The sequence below is a fragment of the Rana temporaria genome, chromosome 1 (genome assembly GCF_905171775.1).
Source record: "Rana temporaria chromosome 1, aRanTem1.1, whole genome shotgun sequence".
Taxonomy (NCBI): domain Eukaryota; kingdom Metazoa; phylum Chordata; class Amphibia; order Anura; family Ranidae; genus Rana; species Rana temporaria.
In genome coordinates this window covers 476121274-476137391 of record NC_053489.1, presented here as the reverse complement: position 1 = coordinate 476137391, position 16118 = coordinate 476121274, and the positions used below count along the sequence as shown (strand labels likewise).

At 38.1% G+C, this 16118-nt stretch overlaps 1 protein-coding gene across 15 annotated transcripts in view; it reads right to left on the bottom strand.

The window, feature by feature from the left end:
* The window catches only part of LEF1 (lymphoid enhancer binding factor 1), a 156962-nt gene that overhangs the window by 44128 nt on the left and 96716 nt on the right, over positions 1-16118 (bottom strand). For all 15 annotated transcript variants that reach the window (XM_040329544.1, XM_040329500.1, XM_040329552.1 and 12 more), the window contains 3 exons: positions 12636-12726; positions 7126-7254; positions 4541-4703 (listed from right to left, as the gene is read on the bottom strand). In XM_040329544.1, the coding sequence (XP_040185478.1) occupies positions 4541-4703; positions 7126-7254; positions 12636-12726 (383 nt within the window). The remainder of the gene's footprint in view (positions 1-4540; positions 4704-7125; positions 7255-12635; positions 12727-16118) is intronic.

Here is a 16118-nt window from a genome sequence, read left to right as displayed (position 1 = left end):
GAAAAGCCATATTTAGACTGTTACCAGAACTAGTTCCCATTGGAAGATATCTCCTCTATTCTTGTTCTGTTAAAAACTCAACATTTTGGATCTTTCCCTCAATTTAAAGCCTTGTACACACTGAGGCCTCGTACACACGACCGTTTTCCTCGACAGAATCCATCAAGAAACTTGGCGGCAGAGCTTTTTTGCCAAGGAAAACCAGCCATGTTAAAGTATGGCCGTCGTTCCCGCGTCGAATTTTGAATTTTATTTTTTTTGCGTAAATTGTATGGGAATAGGAAAGGACGTAACGCATGTCGCCGTTCAAAAAATTACGTCGGTGCGACGTCATTTTGCGCAAAGCACGGCGGGAAATTACAAAACGGAGCATGCGCAGTACGTTCGGCGCGGGAACGTGCCTAATTTAAATGATACACGCTTCATTTGAATTAGGCGGGCTTGCGCCGGACGGATTTACGTTACGCCGCCGCAAGTTTACAGGCAAGTGCTTTGTGAATCAAGCACTTGCGCTGAAAACTTGCGGCGGTGTAACGTAAATGAGATACGTTACGCCGTTGGAGTTCTACGTGAATCTGGCCCTATATTTTTAGTGTGGTTTGTGTGATGTCTAAAAATATGCACATAGCTGAAAAGCTCATTTGTACTTCCTTTGGATAAAACCAGAGGAAATGTTCTTCCCAGTCATGCAGAGCAAAAGGGGGATAAAACATGTAAATGTGGAATATATTGATGGCTCAGCACAGACTTCATGCCGTGCATTAGTACTAACTCTGAAGCCCTCAAAACTTTTTTGTTACAGGTCACTGTTAGTTCAGAGAAACATCAGACAACTAAGAGGACCTACTCTACCAGCGTTCCTCACAGTTCAGTGTTGCCTTCCAATATACTCTAGGGATTGCTGTAAACATTCCTTCCAAGCTTCCGTAAAGCAGTATGGAAACTACAAGGTTCTCTCATTTATACAAAGAATTCTGACACATTTTTTTTAAAAAGTCACTTTAACAGTACAGTAACATGGAAACCAAATGGAGGTAAAGCTCCAGAAGCTTCTAATGAATGTTTACTACAGTGATATTGACAGAGCTACTCAATTCTTGATTTTTACTCCCTTAGGTAATTGTCGCTCAACTTCCGGAGAACCAAGAGCTTTGTGATATCTGGATACTTTTGGCAACTGTCACCTTAAGACAAAATGTGGTCGATTTACTAAGGCAAATCTACTGTGCACTACAAGTTTACTGCAACTGCACTTGGAAGTGCAGTCGTTGTAGGTTTGAGCGGAAGATCTGAAATGAGGTGAAGCTCTGCTGATTTTATCTTCCAATCATGTGCAAGCAAAAATGCTGTTTTTTATAGTCCTTGCATGTTCCCCTCAAGTGGATTTGCCTTTAGTAAATAAACCCCACTGTGTGTTAAAATGCAGAACATATTCTTAACAAGCAGTAAAGTGCTTAAAACAAGCAAAAACATGCCTATGTATGTACTGTAATTCCTCCTCAAATATCATCAACAGAGATTACAAAGTTTGGTTTCAGTCAGTTTCCAACAATTTATAAGTGCCCAGTGTTCAATCAAATGAAAAGGGTGACAGGCTGACAAGTTTCTGCTATCCTTATAAAATAAAGTGCAAAAACAGCTGTGATTTTAGTGCCTCTGTTGTGACCTTTGAAGATGAATTTCCCCACAATGCTTTTAACTACATTGATGAATTAATTCTCGTTAGAAAGTTCTTTTTACAGCTTGCTAATACTTTAATGTACATGTAGGCATACGTTTGCTTTAAGGAAAAAACTGTGCTAACAAATATAAAGTACTGAAAAGATACTTAAAGGGTAGAAATTTCCTTAGAAACTAGACCATTAGAGAATTTTATTAATTCATGTCAGACTTTACAACGCCTTCCCATCATATGGAAAATTAGGATGCTGAACTGTAAAATGTGTATAATAGTATTCTGTCTTTTTTTTACTTTTATTTGACCATAAAGGCAAATTCAATGCTTAATGGTTCCAGTGTGCTCTTAGGTAAGCACTCCTTGCCTCAGTGTTTAAGCCTCAATGCTGGACATCTCAACATTTAAGATTAAGTGCCAGTTTGACCATGTTTTTTGGTTGTCTTAACATGACACGTAGCGTCATCATAACTTTTCCTGGAAGTCTGTGAGTCACAGGAAATAATGCTGAAATGCAGTGATTCATTGATTTTACATCACTTAGTTAACTCGGGATTATTACAGCCACTGGCACACATAACCATAATAAAGAGACCTCCTCAGGCAGGACATAGCATCACCTAGCTACTGAGCTAACTAACTAAGTTATTAATACCACTACTAATTTACATGTAACACAAATACCTAAAACACATCCTAAAATAAATGCCTAGAGTTAAAAAACACACATGCCTGCAACAATAAACACCACAGAGAAAGCTCTGACTGTGCAAGCTTTAAATAAGTTATTTACAAATTAGTGATTTCAAGAGAGCTGTATGTGTGTTTAAGTGTTTTTAGTTGGGTAGTATTTTGAATACTTACACATGTGTTGGGGTTGATTTACTAAAGGAAGTAGGATTATTCACTTAGCAAAATGACTTTATAAACTGAATGTTCACTTAAGTTGGTCTTGCATGGCGTGAATTTTACATTATTTCCCCTGAATTGACTGAAATGTAAGTAGTGGGTGGCCCTGTTGTCTGTTGGCTTTAAAAATTTCAAATGAAAAAAATGGAAGCATCCAGGTGAAAATTTGTCAGCCGAATAGCAACTGCATTCAATCATTACTCACACATCCATCAGGGAAGATTCCTCTTTCCACAGTGTTTAGCGTAAATGGGGCAACCAAATATATATCAAAATAATATTAGATGAATATCACACCAATCATAAACAAAAAATATATCGTACATAAAGCAAATTATATGTGAAAAAGTCCCAAACGCATCAGTCTCTAAGCTTTTTGCTTTATATAACTTTATGTGCTATTTCAAACCTGTACACTCTTCCACTCCTCCACCTCCTTGTGGGTCATATATACCAGGTGAGAGCACAATTGGTGTTGATGTAGCGCTCAATATAGAGGAGTGGAAGAGTGGACACATTTGAAATAGCACATATATTTATATTAAGTAAGATGCATTGGGACTTTTTTCGCATATAAATCGATTTATGCATAAAATATGTTTTGTTTTCTGATTTGTGCGATATTGATCTGATATGTTAACTCTGATACACGGTTATTTGGAAGAAAAATTATCAAAATTGATTTTTACTTTCTGGACTGGAGGATTATAGTGAACACAGCTTCACATTGTACACTAAGCTTTTCCAAAGTGAAAATTTTACTTTCTGTTAGTAAATGAACCACTTGGTATATATTTTTTTCCCAATAGACATGCTTGCTAAGAAAATACATGATACCAAACTATTTTTGGGTGATGGAGTATTAATATTGGTGCAACCTTTATTTTGTTTTTCAAGTCACTTGCAAAATTTAGTTCATAAGTCTGTTAAATAGCATTCTAGCATTTTTTTTCCTATATATTGAAAATGGTACTAGATGTGCTGCTACATTCTATGTTTTATAACTGGATCTTATGCAATGGGGTTGATTTATTAAAACTGGAGAGTTCAAAATATAATGCAGCTGTGCATGGTAGCCAATCAGCTTTTAACTTTAGCTTGTTCAAATAAGCTTTGAAAAAAAAAAACCTGGAAGCTGATTGGTTTCTATGCAGAGCTGCACCAGATCTTGCGCTCAGTATTAGTGAATCAACCCCACTGTATACTCTTTTATTTTAACAGTGGCAATTTTGAAGTGTAATCCGTGGAGAATTGGCAAGCACATTATGATTCTCCCAAATATGTAGCTCTTTAGAGAATCACATAATTTAAGAATGGGGAAAATGTATATCTTTCTGGAGGTTGCACAAATCTGAAGGCATGGATTCAGGAGCATCAAAAAAATTGCAGTGCATTGATTTCCCTGTTTTAAAACCCTGTTTTTTATTACATAATACGTGAATTTACCCCATAAGAAGAACTGCGCGGCAAACCACAAATTTATCTGCAGATATGGGGTCATTAATACCTACGTATTACGTATAATAAAGCACTGCACAACTGGGTTGGTGCGAACTAAAGAAAAATAGAACATGTTGCATCTATGAACATTTCAACGCAATGGAACGTATCACAACGTACTGCAGCACAAAGAAATTACATAGAAGTAAAAAAAAAAAACATTATCCTATTGAAATACATTAAAATTAATACAGAGGGAACAAACTAGCCTGGTTAAAAATGCACAAAGGGCTTTTCTGGAGCAAATTGGTTCTTGGTACATTATAAATGAATCGCCTGGGACAGGTAACCAAAATGAAAAGCTGGACGTTCACTTCCTCATTTACTTTGTATTTACAGGTTGCCAAGCAACAGCACAGTCATCTGTGAATAAGGCAGCGTCAGAAGGACAGTCGGCACTGTTTTGTAAAGCAGACGCCGGGTTAGCAAAGATAAACAGAAAGCCCCAAAGCTCACCCTTCTGCCGAGAATCTGATTGATGGCGGCACTTTCTTTAAGCGTACACTCTGCTACGACATTCGCTCTCATCTCTTTCATATACAACATGAAAGCATTCAGCGGCTTCTTTATATGAGGTCTTTTTGGCTCCTGCTCTTTTCTCTGTTCATGATGAGATTTCCTAAATGATGGAAAGGGACAAACTAGGTTGAACAATGTGCAAAAATGGTTAAAGTATGGTTGTGTAGTTTTAGAAATTTGAAGCACAATGTATTTAAATCACTGTAGTAGTTTATTAAAATAATATCTTAAAATGAGAATAATTTAGCTGGTATTTTTGTACACTTCCCACGTTTATCTACCTGCAGTTATTATGTAGGTGTCGCAGACAGAATAGAACTTTACAGCATACATACACTCAATACATTCGATGATTTGACTACTGTCATTTGAAAGTACATACATTTGATACATTTAATTCAGTTGATAAATGATGGTTGATACATACATTTGATACATTCAATTATTTTACAAATGTTGTTCAAAACCACCTAAAAATTTAGTTTGCTTTTAATATTTGATTTCGGAATGAATGTTATTTCCTGAACTAAAACCACATACACTGTTAGAAATGTGTTTGTTTTAGAAAAAACTTTCCATTCTGCTGCTTTGAATTTTCTCGTCACTACTATCAAAATGTTGTTTTAAGAGTATTAAAATAATGCGCTGCAAGCTTGTTGTTTGCATGAAACAGCTTTACTTTCAGGATTGCAATGCATCTCTTTACAGCAAGGGAACAGGAACTGAACACAAACAAGTGCATATAACACAATAAGGAAGGTACTTCCTCTGATTACATTACCGTAGAATACACACTATTACACTGCATCACCACCTACTGGTATAAACAGGTATAATGCATCTATATAGTTCACAGTAAAAAAAAAAGCTACTTGCTGTTGCTCTTCCAACAAATGGGACCCCATTAATGGTTAGAGAATCAAATAAACATTCTTAAGACAACAATTCTTGAACAAAACTCTACTAGTGTATGGCCAGCTTTACTATCCCCAACACACTGTAGTGGCAGTTTTGGAGATAGCCTGTTCACTAACCTACCAGTATGTCTTTGGCAGAAACCCCACACAAACAAAACAAAGAGCATCCTTGGCTGGATTTAAACCCAATGTCCTGAGCATAAAGGCAGGTGTGCTAACCACTTAAAGAGTAACTCCACATTTGTTGAGAATAAACATTCCCCTCTGGGTGATCTATGTACATTACAAGGATTTTGACAAACTTTGTTGCAGATTCCTCCCTTTTGTTATTATGAAGAAATCCCTGTGTGTTTGTATGTGCCCATTTACTGAGTGAGTCTAATGGGAGTGGTTTCATAATTATCAATCAGCTGCTGCACCTGCAAAGCTCTGATAAAGGAAAATCTGTATCTTAGTGCAAACTTCTGAGAAAACCAGTAAGCCAATCACACAAGCAGGAAATGCCATATCTTTTGGGTTCTGTACACATTCTGTGGGGACCCCCAGGTCACTAGAACTAGTGTCCCCATTGGAAGATTTCCCTTCTATTACTTTTCTGGGGACTTTCTTTTACTTTCACTTTCAATGATAATGGCAAACAGGGCAGTTAGAGAGGGTGATTATTCTTAACAGGGATACAGACAATAATAAAAATGGACAGGGGTTCTAATCCCTCTCCACTCTATCCAAACAAACAAAAAAAAGGTTTTGCCTTTAGTTATACTTTAAGTAGTGAGTCCATTTAAAAGTGATGTTTTATTTCTGGTAAATGTGGGAGAGTTGAACTATCGAACAATTTCTACTGTTCATACACCTGCTCTTGAGTTATGGGTCTGTTTTGGTAGTTAGGAATGGGGTCACACACTCCTTGATAGATGTTACATTTTATAATATGGGCCATTCAGAATAAGATTCTAGGAGATTCAAGGAGAAAATAATTATGTAAGTAGGTCCCACTTCTGGAGTAATGAAGACATATAAAAATTGTACCTGTCTGCCCATAGGGGAGGTATTGGCAGACAGCTTTACTTAGTGTCTGCAGCTCCTAGGAAAAAAAATAAACTGCAAACAAATGTGCATTTTTTTTAAGTGAATTTATCCCTTACATTTTGTGATTTCGGACTATCAGTTTGCAAAACTCAGTTTGCAATCACTCTGCTACCCTTTTTGAAAATAAGATTTCTACCACACAGGAAGTGCATTGTTTTCAATGAGTCTGCCCCCATGCATATATACAATCTATACAATCTATATAGAGCATGCAAAGCAAGCTCTGTCAAATCCTTAACACATTTCATTGGTTACATTAAGCTGCTCTCTCTTTTTCTCTCTCCCTCTCTCTCTCTCTCTCTTTCTTTTGTTCACTCTCTCTTCCCCTTCTCTCTCTCTCTCCCCCTCTCTCTCTCTCTATATATATATATATACACACATGTATATATATATATATATATATATATATATATATATATATATACACAGTATATAAATAAAATTGAAAAAAAATACACCCCCTTGACAATAGGTATTAATTCATAATTGATTTATAAGGATGTAGACTCAACTTACACATGCATTAGGTCATTGTCATTGTGGTGGTGGTGGTGTTCTTGTTTAACCTGAGGATTGACAATAGCGGGATGAGGGATTCCAGTTGTGTGGGGACCTGGAGGACCAGGGACCATGTGATGTGAATACCTAAGCAAAATAAAAAATTAAAGTAAGTCAGTAGGTAATTTTTTGTGCAGATCTATAGATGGATATAGAAAACCCATACTTTATTTTATGGAATTATATAAATTAATAATAAAAAAATGTTCAAACTATTTTTAAAAGTGCTTCAATATATATTTGTACAGTTAAGTCAATTCAACACTGCATAAAGAGAGAGCATAGGGATAATATTATCCCTGTGCTGCTATTAAATCATGGGTTGGGTCAAATATTAGACCAAGTAATATAGTTCTAGAAAAGTGAGGTTAGGGACCTGTTTATGCTGTCTGGGGGAAATAGTAAGAAAATCTCAAGACTGACTTAACTACAGAACATTTGGTAAGAAAGCACTTAACCGCTATTTAATATTATTTCAACTGTTATGTTAGCTGTGCTCCTATAGTTTTTAGATTCTTTTTTTTTTCTGATTTTTAAATTATAGATACTTACTGTGTGACAAATATTTACTAGAAGTTTTCAGACCTCTGGTGTGCACACACACACACACAAACACACACACATACACACATTCAGTTGCGGAACACGAGCCTATCATAACCAAGGATAAGGGGAATGATATGTCATGCAGTACCTATACCTAGTTTCCTGTATCTCTCCATAAGCAGAAATGACAAATCATTACAGGTTACTATCATACGCAACTAGGGACATTAACATTTTCTTATCTGATTCAGGAATTTAGACCTAATGGTGAATTATTCTTTAAGCCACTATGATGATTGTGTGTGTATATACTTTATATGGTATATTATGCTTTCATTTAAATTGCTTGCTATACTATTTTTACCCCTCTCTGTTCTGATACATACAGTACCAATACAAATATTGCTTTGCTTTAGAAAATGATTACCTATGAATAAAGAATTCATTTCAGCATGTGAAATTGGACATAATTGGCAACATTATCTAAAGATACTCAAAGCAACCTGTCCATCAGAGCTGTCTTTGGAGCTTACAAATTGACAACAAGAACTGTGGTGACTATATTTTGATGATCCTAAATGTTTTAGCAACACATTCCTTTTCATATTTTGGTCTACAAAAGGAAATACTAAGACATATAGTATGAGAATAAATGATAGCCCTATAGTGATTTTTCATATCCTGAAAGCAACCGTGTTTGTTGTAACGTCTAGAATTATAGACCACCATACAAACAGACACAATCAGTAATATTGTTTTTTGTGGGCTTTGAACTGCTTACATTATACTGTGCTCCCTTTTGATTGGAGCTGCTTTACACTTTGAACTGGATTAGCATATTTAAAAAGAATAGTTCAGACAGAATAATTGATTCATTCCTACCCGACTTGACTCAATCAATTCAGTTCAAACAGGGTTATTGATTGACAGATTTCAAGTAAAATGGCTTTAGAAGCTGCAGGCGTCTATAATGCCACTCTCCTGACAATCCGAGCACTTAGTGAATTGTTTTTATTGGAGAGAATGGGCCATGGGCATGAAATGGAAGATTGGGATTATTCCAATGTAGAAGATTAGACACCAGTCCTGATTGCCAGCTATTGTACTATAGGGATAAACAGCATGCCGTTTCAGCACACTGTCATGTGGGGGAGCACATTATTAACTGTGTAGACAATTCTGTGAATCCATGTGTAAGACGTGAGCATAAACGGCATTTACAGACCTAACCAAGGGGCAGCAAGGAAAGGTTGCAATGTAGGTTCACAATACCACCAACCTGGGCTTTTTGGTTGCCTAGCATTACCTTGCCTTGGATCTTAGTTCTATTAGTGATTAGAAATATGTTTTAGTAAATGGCATTGTATTTATATTATTTTTGTCTTCCTCTTATATTTTCTACTGATGTACAGGAAAGTGTGGCTTATTTAGTGGACTGCAAAAGTGGACTGTACACTTTGTTCTCCTGAACTTCCACTGAGTGGACTTCCATGCACAAAGGAACAAGAACTTTGACTTTAATCTGCTGGGTTACAAATGGTTAAATCTCAGGTATATGTCAGCTCCTGGATTGCTATTCACGATTACACAATTTTCATTGAACACCAAAATACTTTTGGCCCTCAGCAAGAGACTCTCATACAGAGCAGCCACCCTGTCTTTTGCTCTCTTCCTCTTCTCTTGTTTAGTTACAGAATGCTTGGTAATACAATGCGTTCTGTGAATGGACAAGGGGAGAAAAGGACAAGACATCTAGTGTGTAGGAGAACCTGTATAGATTGAAATTTAATTTCTCTACAATGTCTATAGCTACAGAGGTAAACAGGGATTTCTTTTATAGCGTTTTTACTGGAAGTTTCGAATATGTAAATACAGTTCTTGAGTGTGTATAGTCTGGGCATGGCTTCAGTTTAATTATATATATATATATATATATATATATATATATATATATATATATATAGATAGATAGATAGATAGATAGATAGATAGATAGATAGATATAAATTAATATTTCTATATATATATACATATATATATATATATATATATATATTTTTTAATATATATATAGTTATCTAAAGATATCTATATATATCTATAGTTATCAATAGATCTATCTATCTATCTATCTATCTATCTATCTATCTATCTATCTATCTATCTATCTATCTATCTATCTATCGTATCTATCTATCTGTGTATATATATATATATATATATATATATATATATATATATATATACACAGTATATACTGGTATAGAAGGATATGGAAGGAGACTCTGGGTATTTAATATGAATGAATGTCATCCTTGTATTTACATTATGGGGTTGATTTACTAAAACCGGAGAGTGTATATTCTGGTGCAGTTGTGCATGGTAGCCAATCAGCGTCTAACTTCAGCTTGTTCAATTAAGCTTTGACAAAAAAAATCTGGAAGCTGATTGGTTTCTATGCAGAGCTGCATCAGATTTTGCACTCTATACTAAATCAACCCCTATATCTATAAAATGCACATATTGAATATGTAGTAAGGCTATCATTTGCATATGTCAAAATGTAAAAAATCAAAGGCTGTTAAAGAACTAAGCACTAAAGAGCTACTAATCACATCATACAATATAAAAGTAATATCAGAAAAAAAAAATGTAAAAAATAACAATCATTGTGGATGGGGCTCTAGTGCTCATACTAGTCATATACATGAGGGGAGAAATAATTACAGCCACTCCTAGTAGGTGAAGTAGTTAATTTGCACATTGGTAACTTTATAACCTTAAAGAAAAATTGTTATCCGGATATATATTCTTTAATCAAGTTGTTTTTATTAAACAGTTGTTTTTTGTTAGAAGTTCAACAATTAATCTATTTAAAGATCTAAAAACAATATCGCAATTAGAAATGATAGACACATTTTTATTTAGATTGAAATTCTCCCTGAACAAAAAAAAGAACAGTGGTTTTGGGAGACAACCCAAACCTAAATTGTTAACTGTTTAAATCACATGATTCTCTTGGCATATAGATAATGGGAATATTTGATGAAGTCATCTTCACATAAATTAAGAACAATGAAAAGTCCCCATAATCTGTTCAACCCCCATTTACATGTTAGTTGCAATACTTTTTTTTACACAAAATTAAATAAATTCATTTCATAATAATTTGTAACAAAAGTGTTTCTGTTCAAAAAATGACAAACAACATCTGAATTTAATTTCTCTTGCAAGTAAAGCTTTTGTCCAATCATATAATTAAGCTCATGCCACATCAGATAAACAGAACAAGAAATGGTTAGAGCATGCTGTTTTATAACAGTGCAAGGCCATTTTGTTTAAGTTTAGGTTCGTACTTGTTCGGGTCTGTGTGGGTGTATCTGCACGGGCACAGCAGCCATTTTAAATAGACTGTTGTACCTGTGGGAAACGTGGGGAAAAAGGTCCCTGACTCCATGCAGCTGCAGCACAATACGATTCTGTGCACCCGAAAACACTCTGCGTTTTCCAATGCATGGGGGTGCCATTAAGCATTAATTGTACCCCTGCGCGTCTGCAAAAGAGCAGCATGCTTTGCCTGTGCACCTGGAACATGTGCGATTATGCATGGTTTCCTGACCCGCACAGATATGACCATAGCCTTATACACGATTCACAGAATACAGATAGTACTTAAAAGAAAAGTATGTGAATCGGGGGTTACTGCAGACTCATACTTACCTAGGTCGATGCAGCATCGGTCCAATGCTGCATCTGTCCCCCAGCATCTCTACACTGAGAACTCAGCAATCGAACACCACCCTTGGCTCGGTTCTCTCACCTCCCCGAGCGGAGAGAAGCTGCCTGTCAATCAGCAGCTCTCCTGCTCTGTTCCTCCACGCTCACTGGAGTGCTGAACTGTGGAGGGGTGGGGAGCGGCCATCTCAGCCTCTCAGCAGCTCGCTGAGTGGCTGACACGGCTATTAGTCCAGACACCTGGTGGATCCAGACTCCCAGCGTTGGGATAATGCATTGCCTGGACTGATCTCGGTGACATCAGCAGGGAGAGGACTTCAGACCTCAAAAATCAGTTTGTACCTAATTCATTGGTGCTATTTGCCTTAAAAATACACTTTTCATTTGAGAAAACTGCTGCCTATATACTGAAATACCACCAAGGATCATATCTTTTCTAACTTTGTAACCACAAAGAAAGTAAAGCTAGTCACTGGCTTTCGAAGACTGTCATCCCATGACTGCAATCAGGTTTGGCATTCATTAGGCTGTCTACATTGTGCATTTGATTGCTAAAAGAGACTAGAAGATCTTCATGGAGGGGGGAAAGGCCACCAGTCGGGTTGTCATCAGGTGCCGACTGGTGATCATGCATTACCTTCAATAGTGACCAGATTGTTTTGGTGTACATATACGCACAGCACAGCTGCAGTGCATCTCAAAGAATGAGTACAGATTGCATTACTTTAAATGAGCTGTAGGCCGGGTTCACACTACTCCAACATGAAAGTCGAGCGACTTGCCAGGCCACTTCAGCGCGACTTCGGAACGACTTTGATGCGCCTTTAGGGAAGGCCTGTGTAATCTTCCTGTAATGTCGGATCCAAATGACATCAATTAATATGAGGATCTGATTTGGATGCGACTTCCTTTCAATACTATGGGCTGAAAATCGGACAGAAATCGGACCAAAGTAGTGCAGGAACCGATTCCAAAGTTGGACCAGTTAAGACGGGAAACATTTTTACATGTCATGTGACATATGCTCTCAAAGTCAGAGTGCATGTCGCACCAGTGTCAACTGGGCCTTAGTTCTAAACAACATGGTCTACATGCTACACTGAATATACAATGATTGCACATATCAATTTGTCATTACTTTTCTGATGTATATCTGCAGATATCTCAGTCAGTTAGTATAAACTCACCAGCCAAGAGGTGGTGTCATCTGGCCCACTCCTCCAGGAGACATGGGGTAGAAGGTAGGAAGGTCAGGTGCTTGAGGATGCCTGTGCATGCCTGTTAATAAAATATCACATCAAACATCGTCTCAAAGAGCACTCACAAGTATACAGACAGATGCCAGGACAGTATATACTTTTTTACTGTAGAAAAATGTACAACAAATAATGTTAGGATCCAACGTAAAAAAAAGTGGTAAGTGTTGCTATTCTACCCCCGGAGGACATTAATTCCTTCTCAGCACTCAATGGATTAGTCACTGTCCTCCAGTTCTGTTCTATTTTTGATGGATGAGAAAAAATATACATGAACAGCATGCATAATGCAATAACCATGAAATTTACATTTATAAGGTGCTTAGGCAATTTGTGATTTTGATTTAACCCCTTCAAAACTCAACTAGCACCCCTGGCCCAACACCAACAAGAGATCAGCATTTCCCAGAAAACCAGCTATTCTTTTACACTGTAATGTTTTAGCTTAGTTCCACGATTGTTGTTTTAATGAAAGTTGAAAAAACAACAATAACGTTTAAAGCAGACAGCTGCCAAAAACTTGGCTTAAAATACAGAATGTAGATTAGGTACATTATATTAGGGTCTGTCCATTAACACACATTCCCCAAAGGTTGCATTACAATTTTTTCTCTCCATTTTGAACCACAGAGGATCACCGACTAATTATGAATCATTTTTAGGCTTCTAATGCTCACTCTTGATATGATTCACTTGGCTCCCAACTGTCACTCCAGTTACTACTAAGCTCTTCATCAAGCTAACGGCTTTGGGCGGCAAGGTCAAGCTGTTTTGCCTTAGTAGCACTTTTTTTGTAGAACAAAAAGAGTACAAAGAAAAATCACACAAAGTGATACACATCATATTTCAGTATACAACTAAGCGACTGTAAACCCTACAAGTTCTAGAGTAAACACCTTGCCACCAAAACCTTGTTCATTTCCCCAGTCGATGTCTGCTTTCTACTCCGTAATTCTAAACGGTATAATGCAAACTAAACCTGTTATTATATGAACACAATAGATAAATTCAGCATTATGGACAGATTTCCGTAGTGAAATAAGACCATCAGCACCAGTGGTGTCTGGAGGTATATTTTTTTTTGTAGGGAAGGCGGCAAACAATCCATCCCCCTTGGTCAGTCGGGTCACAGGCACCACCCCCCCCAGTCAGTCGGTCACCAGCCCCACACTTACCCCATCTAGGACGCAGGCATCGCTTTATCTGGAGCGGCGGCTTCACCCTGCGGCTCCTCCGCCTCGGCTTCGACGGTTTCCCCTACATCTCCTCTCTCCTCCTCCTCGGCGGACAATAGAATCGCTTCTTCTCTCGGCCAATCGGGTGACGGGTCTCAGGACCCATTTTCTGTTTGGCCAGGAGGAGAATCAGGAAGACAATAGCGAATATTAATTTGCTATTGTCACACAACTGAGTGGGCTTGTGGCCCCAAGCCCACCCCTTTTTTGAAGCCAAATAGAGCCTCTGGCTATAATCACATGCTTCAAAACAAAAAACAAACAACCCCCCCATGTATTGATTTGCCACCACTGATTCAGCATTCTTAATCTTAAAGTAGTGTATACTTTGTATAATATAGGTGGTTTACTGCTTTGAACCATAGTTTGGTAGTGGACTACACATAAGTGATGATTTACTTATGGCAAAAAGACTTAATTTTGCAAGGATATTTGCACTTGGCAATTTGCTCCAGAGCTTAGTGAATGAGGTGAAGCTCTGCTGACTTCCATCATCCTACTGTATGCAAGCAAGCGTTTTTATTTTATTTTAATGCACGTGATTGGTTATTTTATTTTTTTGGCAAGTACAACTTCATAACGTTCACGAAGCGAGTTCCCTTGCAAAATTTAACTTCCAGTGCAAATCCCTTTACTGTACATTTTATTATATAAGAAAGACATCAGGCTAGAACAGCGGTGTCAAACTCAAGTTCATCGTGGACCGCATGAGCATTATGATTGTTCTCAAAAGGGCTGGTTGTATCTGTAAGATTAGATGTCCAGCGCATTCCCTCCCCTTACATTTGATGTCAAGAGCCACCCCACCATCAGAAGTTGAGTCCCCCTCTCTCCCTTACATCACAGTGCACCCCCCTTTCCTTTTGCTGCTAGGAAGAAGCTGAATGCATTGTTTGAAAGTAGAGGTCTGGAGGAGAACCAGAGGAGGGCTGGAGCTCTCCTGCAGCTGCAGGAGAGGTGCGAGGGCCACATGAAATGGCCTGGAGGGCCGGATTCAGCCTGCGGGCCTTGTGTTTGACACCTGTGGGCTAGAGGATAGAGTGTCCATGAGTGCGGCTTGAGGCGATCACCTCAATTGGCCTCATGGGCAGCATGGTCCTAGTTGATTTACTAAACAAAAGAGGTTGTCCACTTAGCAACGTCAATGTTCACTTTCCAGAGGGAATAAAAACAGGATAGTTACTAGTATATGGCTGGTTGTTTAAAGTGAACGAAGCTTCACCTTCACCTAAGTTCAGTAAATATTGAAGTGGCTAAGTAAACAGCCTTTGAGTAAATCTGTCCCAATGTTCCCTAAAAGGAGAAATATGAGGCATTACAAAAAGCATACCTACTTTCATACTCCAGCATCAGTGTGTCACTGCAGCTGTCTAATGCTGATCCTAAGACAGGTCATAGATCATGGTGGCAGGAAAGAAAACTTCCCAATTCCTCCATCAACACAGTCATTGTTGATGGGAGACTCCCTCCTGCAGCGCTATTGTGTTCTGCCGGCGGTTCGCCTTCCTTGCCGGCAGAACACAATGACCACCGTTGCCGGCTATAGCTGATGGCACTAATCGTTCAGGGAAAACCGAAAAGGCTGATTGTACACAAATCAATCAATAGATTGCCCACATTTGGATTGAAATTTGGCCAGCCCCTGCTGAACTGGCTGAATTTTGATCCTTGTATGGTTGACTTAGGAGAGCTCAAAGATCACATGAGCAGCAGAGAGCAGTAACTGTCAGGCCCCGTACACACGTCCGAGAAACTCAACGGGCAAAACACATCGTTTTGCTCGTCAAATTCCTTCTGAAGCTGCCGAGGATCTCGGCGAGCCAAATTTTCCCATTGCCCAAAGAGGAAATAGAGAACATGTTCTCTTTTTGGCCCGACGACATCCTCGTCGGTTTCCTCTGCGAAAAGTGTACACACGACCGGTTTTCTCGGCAGAATACGTCTCCCATCGAGTTACTTGCCGAATTCTGCCGAGAAAACCGGTCGTGTGTACGGGGCCTCAATCACTGTACTTCACTCTGAGCCTCCAGCGCGTTCGTTGATTGTCACTCCACATTTTACCATTTCCTGTCAAGATTAGGTCACATACCCATATCCTTCTTTAAAAACATGTAGCTCATCACCTGGTGTATCCTTGTTTGGTGATTTATTAGGCCAGGGAGTCATTATATATATACCA